We start from the raw sequence: 5,779 nt of genomic DNA on the forward strand, positions 1-5,779 counted from the left end.
CCAACCCTGGCGGGCTCCGGGGTCCTCAATTCCCGGTGCTGGCAGGCTTTGGGATCCCTATTCCCAATTTCCATCCCCAACAAGCATTAGGGTCCCCAATTCCCAGCACTCATGGCTTTTCCTGAACCCGTAACCCCATGTCTCCCTTTCCCCACCTGCATTGTTCTAACATCCCCTGGTAGAAGTTACTTCCCTTTTCTTACCCAAAACTACCCCAAATCCCTCCTCTCACCCCCAAACTTACAGGAATTGCAGCAGAGAATTCCTCTCCATGGCATCCCTCTCCCCTGCCTCTCCCCAAAAGCACCAGCCATCCATTTATTTTCCTTTTTTATTTGTTAAACTGCTAAAAATTCATTGGGATGGGGGCAGATGACCCCATTAACCCCCCAAAAATGTACAGAAGATTTTAAATATCACCAGAATCACTTCCCATTCCTGTGCTCAGCCAGAGAATGACGGAGGGGACACCTGAGTCGCGGGGGGGAGACACCTCGCTCACAGCACCAGCGGCTCCTGTGGGATTTGAGGGGGAGGGATCAAAATTTGGGGTGAATTTAGCACTGATGGCGCAGAACATGCGTTTCTGCGATCACTGGGAATGGAGAAGGGACGGCCCCGGCCGCTCAGTGGTATTTGGGAGCGGGTAAGGATGTAAATGTTGGGAAAACACCCTATGGGGGATGTTCTGTGTACAGAGAAGGACATCAACTCGTCATCTATCCCTTTTTTGACTCTTTTTGGGGTGGACAACAAAACACATGCAAAGGGGAGGTGGGATCAATGCTGAAGCCCTGTGCACCTTCCCCATGGCCAAGCTTGGAGAAGGAATATTCCACAGCTCACTCTAGGTGCTCCTGAGGACTTTTTTTGGGGGAAAATTGCGTTTTGCTTTCCCTTAGGACAAATCAAATCATTTTGGGATGAACGGGAGAGGTTGGATTTGATGAGGGGTTTATTTACAGAAGTGGAAATGCCACGGATAAAGCAAATCCCTCCCCATCCCTCGTGGCTGGGATGAGATTTAAGGCTCCGACCGGCAAAAAGCTCAGTGGGATGGAGGGGAAAAAAATTAGGGAAAAAGGGACCACGTCATGGCACTGCCGGTTTGGGGAGGGTTCCTTATATTTTGGGTGCTGGAGGTTGTTGATCAAAACCTGACAGAATCTGCCCATTTTTCTCTCCCCTTGAGGGGAAGGGAAGGAGGGAGGTTGTCCCAGAAGGACGCACAGGTTCAATCCCTTCGGATTTTAAGTTGCTCTTTGCGGAAAGAGGCACATGCAAAGATGAGGTGTAGCAACTGCACTGAGGCTGCTCACGCACTCAAATTCACCAGTATTCATCCTCTTCCCTGGAAAGCCTCACCCTGTTCCCAGGCTACATGGGGCTGGTTCAGCCTTGAATGGGCTTGGGATTGAGTGAAATTAAACCTTTAAATCTGGAAGGGAATTAGCAGCCAAATTCCTCACTTTCTGGGGAATAATGGGATTTTCAGGGTATTTTTGCTGATCAAACGGGATCAAGGGTGATCCTTAAGCCTGACCTATCATGGAACAGGGAGAGGAGGGAGATAACCCCCAGCTAATCCATATTTTTGGCATTTTGATGCAGAAAACTGTCCTTTCCTTCTCCTTTTGGTCCTGCCTGGAGGACAAGGATGAAAGCGGCAGGTGAGAGGCAAAAAAAAAGGCATTGTGTTTGTGTTGAGCGAAGATTCTCAGCGCTGGAAGATTCCCAGTGGGGTATTGCTGTTGTTTTCCTGATGGAGTCAAGCGTGGAATTAATCAAGCTAACAGCCTCCTGCCTGCTGGAATTTGGGTTGTTCCTATAAAACCACTTTTACTCACAACCCACAAGGAGTTTCAGAGACATGAAGCCTCCCAAACCCCTGGAAAATAAATCTCATGAGGATACTGGATGGCAGAATTCCCTACCTGCTCACCCCAAATCCTTGGATTGCAACAGCCTGTAAACACAACTTGCTTAACTGAGGTTTTACTGGGAACTGGCAGGGCAGTGCTGGAGGTTTTGCTTGGATTTTTATTGGCTTCCTGCTCCCTAATTCACAGTTTGAATGCCTGGATAAGGGCCTGGGAAGGAGAGGGAAGAGCCGCAGGGAGGGAGGGGAGAAGGGGATGGCAGCGGCTGGCTGGGGCCGCATTATCTCTTTGCTCGCACAAAGTACAAGGCATTTGTTTTGGGATAATATTTGACATTTTGTTTCTTGTCCATGAGGCCACCAAATATGATCAGCTCCCCTCTGCCTTGTACCACTGTGTGTAAACTGGTCTCGGGTGGTCCTACCACTGAGCTGCTGTTGAACACTTTCCATTTGACTCGTCCTTGTTCCTTGGTGTCCTTAATGTCCAGCACGTACATCTGCATGGGCTTGCAGTTCATGCTCTGGTACAGTGGCTTCCCCACATTGAGGGACTGGGGCGGGTGGTGGCCCAGGCGGCGAGCAATGGGCGGGAGGGAATGGCTGTCGCCTTGGGCAGAGCCCGGCCGTGCTGCCAAGCTTGGCTCAGCACCCGGAGACCCTGGGGATGAAGCCATGGGAGGGCTCAGTGCTGCAGAGGCTGAGGTGACTTTGGAGGAGAGGGCTTTGACGGCCTCTAAGCTCCTGCGGAGTGCGCTGGGGGACACAGCCCCTGGCAGGGAGCTGGCGACGTGGGGTGGCGTGTGGATGCCATTGGTTTGCTCTGGGGGGTTTCTCACTGTCCTGCCATCCACACCTTCCAGCTGGCAGAGGAGGGAAGTCGGTTTCTGCTCCCAGCTCAGGTCGACGGATCCCAAACGGAGGTCCTTCTGCTCCGGCAGTGATCCCCGCCGCGGTGCCAGGGCAAGTCCCACCTTGAGGTCGTATCCTTCTGTGCCAGAAGGGGTGCTGGGCGACAGGACCTGCACGGGGCTGTCCAGGGAGGCTCCACCAGCCGCAGTGGCTCCAGGGGATAAGCTCCCGCCGTTGAGAACAGGGGAACTGTCCCCTCTGGCTGGGGAGAGACTCCCTTCCCTGGATCCCGACGGGGTCTGCCTCTGTGCTCGGGGCCGCAGGGTGCCCCAGCGGCCATTGACGCAGGGAGCTTCGTCTGTGTTCCTGACGGGAGACTGTGAGCGGTACTCCCGGGTTTCAGGGACCAGGGCAGGTGGTGTGGCGCTGATGGGAGAGGGGCGGGAGTTCAAGCTGGGACTCAGCGGGGCTCTTCCGCTGGGAGCTTGGCTGAAGACCACAACGCACTGTCCCACCTGGAAGAGGAGAAGGGGAGATAAGTGGTTACACACATCAGGATGACCCTTTGTGCTGAATTAGGGGAAATAGGAGGGGTTACGGAGCATTCCGGGCAGGGATGTGTATGAGAGACCAGGGATCTCACTCTGTCCGTACCCTGCAGGCAGGATGGCACCACAGTTCTGGGGCTCCATGGTCTTCGTTCTCCACCTTGAGTGGCTGCCAGGCCCAGGGGTTGGCCTGCATGTGCAGCAACCAGGCGTCTTTGAACAACTGTGAAGGGAAGTGTGACAGATTTAGGAGCCCAGTTTGAGATTTAGGAGCTCAGTTTGCTGCTGAGATCATCCCACCAGGGGTAGAAGTGGCGCTTTGCTCCTGCGGACAGAGGAGTGGTGACCCAGGAGCTGACTGCTTGCGCGTGACTACATCCCACTATGGCCGTGGATAAATCCCTTCATCTCCATCTCCTATCCCAGTATAAAGTCTGAGCTCATTTTTCTGAGGCTCAATGAACCCTGGAGAGCTGCTCAGAGAGCACCTGGGGTGCTTTATTCTTAGATAAAGAAGCTCTAGGAACAGCTAAACAGCTTCTCTGGAAAATCTACCATGTGGGTGCCCAGATATGAGGAGTAAAATGCCACCTGGGTAATGTGCAGAGTCCCCCATCCAGCACCTACAGCTCACGGTAACAGGGAGGTGTGTGCTGTTCATGTCCCTGCTCCCCCCAGGGTACTCACTGCATTGGGACCACCGCAGCCGCCAAGGATTAAAATGGTTTCATTGTCTATCACGATCTGGAGGGGACAAAGAACAGTTTCAGAAAAGGAAGGACTTTTGGACAGGCCTCCAAGGGCAGACAGAGGCAGATTATCAGCTGCTGAATTCTGTCTGCCCTAGGATGAGGAGTGGAGCTGGGATGGAGAGACAGTTTTGCTGGGCCTAAGGCAAGGCAGGATGCAGGGTTCACCTCACTGCCTTGTCTCAGACCAGTTCCTCTCACCAAGGAGAGCAATCACCCTTTCCATAGCTGAGCCGAAGCACAAGGGACTCAACACCCCTCTCCGACGAAGGGGGAAGGTAAAAGGATTGTTTGGGAGTGCAGGTGCTGGCAGCAATATCTGTTAGGTGCTGGTGGTGGGTGAGGTATTCCTTAGGCTCCTTTCCCAGTGTATGGAAAGGCACGCTCAAGCACGATCCATCCAATCTCTGCTGGGTGGCCTGGTAAGATGAACCACACTCTGGGAATCACTGACCATCTTCCTAGGGAAGGCAGGGATGCCAGTTGGGATGGAGACACCTGCATCAAGCCAGGTGACAGCTACGAGCTCCCTGCCCCAGGCAGGCAATTAAACAGGCACTGCCAGACAGTGAGTGGGTACAATCTGGAGTCACGTGATCACAGAATGGGAAGAGCAGAGCAACCAAAGGGCCCTGAGCCAAACCAAGCTGTGATAACTCTTCATTGATCTGGAATGCCAGGGCGTTGAGTGCAGAGTTAAAACAGCAATTTCTTTTCTAGAAAAGTTCATTAGAGCTCTGAGTCATGTGCATGACACGGCACAGCCGCGATGTTGGGGAGATCAGAAGTGCACCCGCACAACAGAGATGGTGAGGGAAAGTGAGGGCCCGGTGGGCACAGGCTCCACAAATGACTCGGAAATCAACCTGAAGAGAGCTGCCTGGAAGCTGGAAATGAAGTTGTGCCTGTTTCATCTCTGGCAGCATGTGTGGTACTGAGCTAGTGAAGGAGAGCTCACCTGAGACTGGCCACCACGTGGGTGAGGGCTGGGCCCAGAGATGTTGGGCTTGGACCAAGCCCACTGCTCCAGATCCAGCACCCAGACATCATTACTCCTGCCAGGAGAAGACAACAAGGGCTGATAATACAACCAGGGACTTGAAACATGGGTTCAGGGCAGAGTTTTACAGCAGAATTAGGTTTTTTGCAGGCTGGAGCCTTGGGATTAATCATGAGAGGCTAAAGCAACAGGGAGACCCCAAAATCCTGTGGAGAATTCCTTCTGAAATGCTATGAGCTACCCCAGGACCACCCCAACACTCTGCTGGGGCACTTGTCAGACACCCTCACCCCAAACTTACATCTGTCGAGATCCAAGTGAGCCCCCAAAAACAATCATTTTGTCTTCAATGACACAGGAGGAGTGTCCTGCCATGGGAGGGGGGCCATGGGTGGTCACGATGCAGTTCCACCTGCGAAGAAAAGCAGGAAGACATTCACCATTGGGTGGGAAAGGAAAATGCTGGATGAATGACAGAAAGAAAAATCCCAGTGGCCAGCAAAGTCCTCAAGAACATGTTACAGAGGAAAACCACAAGGAAAACCTCCAAAGATCCAAATAATAACAGAACTAAGTGCTAAACATTTTTAAGGCATGACGAAGTCCCATGGCCAAGTTGGGAATATCTCTCCTTTCAATTAAGTTTGCCCCGAATTCCTTACAACATGGTTTAATTACAGTGTTGTAATGACACTGTCCGAAGTGCACTGGATAATTGATACTGTGGATGATGAAAAGTTCTCAGTGGAAG

The 5,779-nt window shown here is 52.5% G+C and overlaps 1 protein-coding gene across 1 annotated transcript in view; it reads right to left on the bottom strand.

Annotated features, from left to right (window-relative positions):
* Positions 1-2,160: 2,160 nt before the first annotated feature.
* The window catches only part of FBXO42 (F-box protein 42), a 30,117-nt gene continuing 26,498 nt past the window's right edge, over positions 2,161-5,779 (bottom strand). Inside the window, exons 5-9 of the mRNA XM_009077002.1 lie at positions 5,330-5,440; positions 4,987-5,083; positions 3,967-4,023; positions 3,386-3,502; positions 2,161-3,246 (exon numbers count right to left, since the gene is read on the bottom strand). Coding sequence (XP_009075250.1) covers positions 2,161-3,246; positions 3,386-3,502; positions 3,967-4,023; positions 4,987-5,083; positions 5,330-5,440 — 1,468 coding nt within the window. The remainder of the gene's footprint in view (positions 3,247-3,385; positions 3,503-3,966; positions 4,024-4,986; positions 5,084-5,329; positions 5,441-5,779) is intronic.

The sequence above is a fragment of the Acanthisitta chloris genome, unplaced genomic scaffold (genome assembly GCF_000695815.1).
Source record: "Acanthisitta chloris isolate BGI_N310 unplaced genomic scaffold, ASM69581v1 scaffold15000, whole genome shotgun sequence".
NCBI lineage: Eukaryota > Metazoa > Chordata > Aves > Passeriformes > Acanthisittidae > Acanthisitta > Acanthisitta chloris.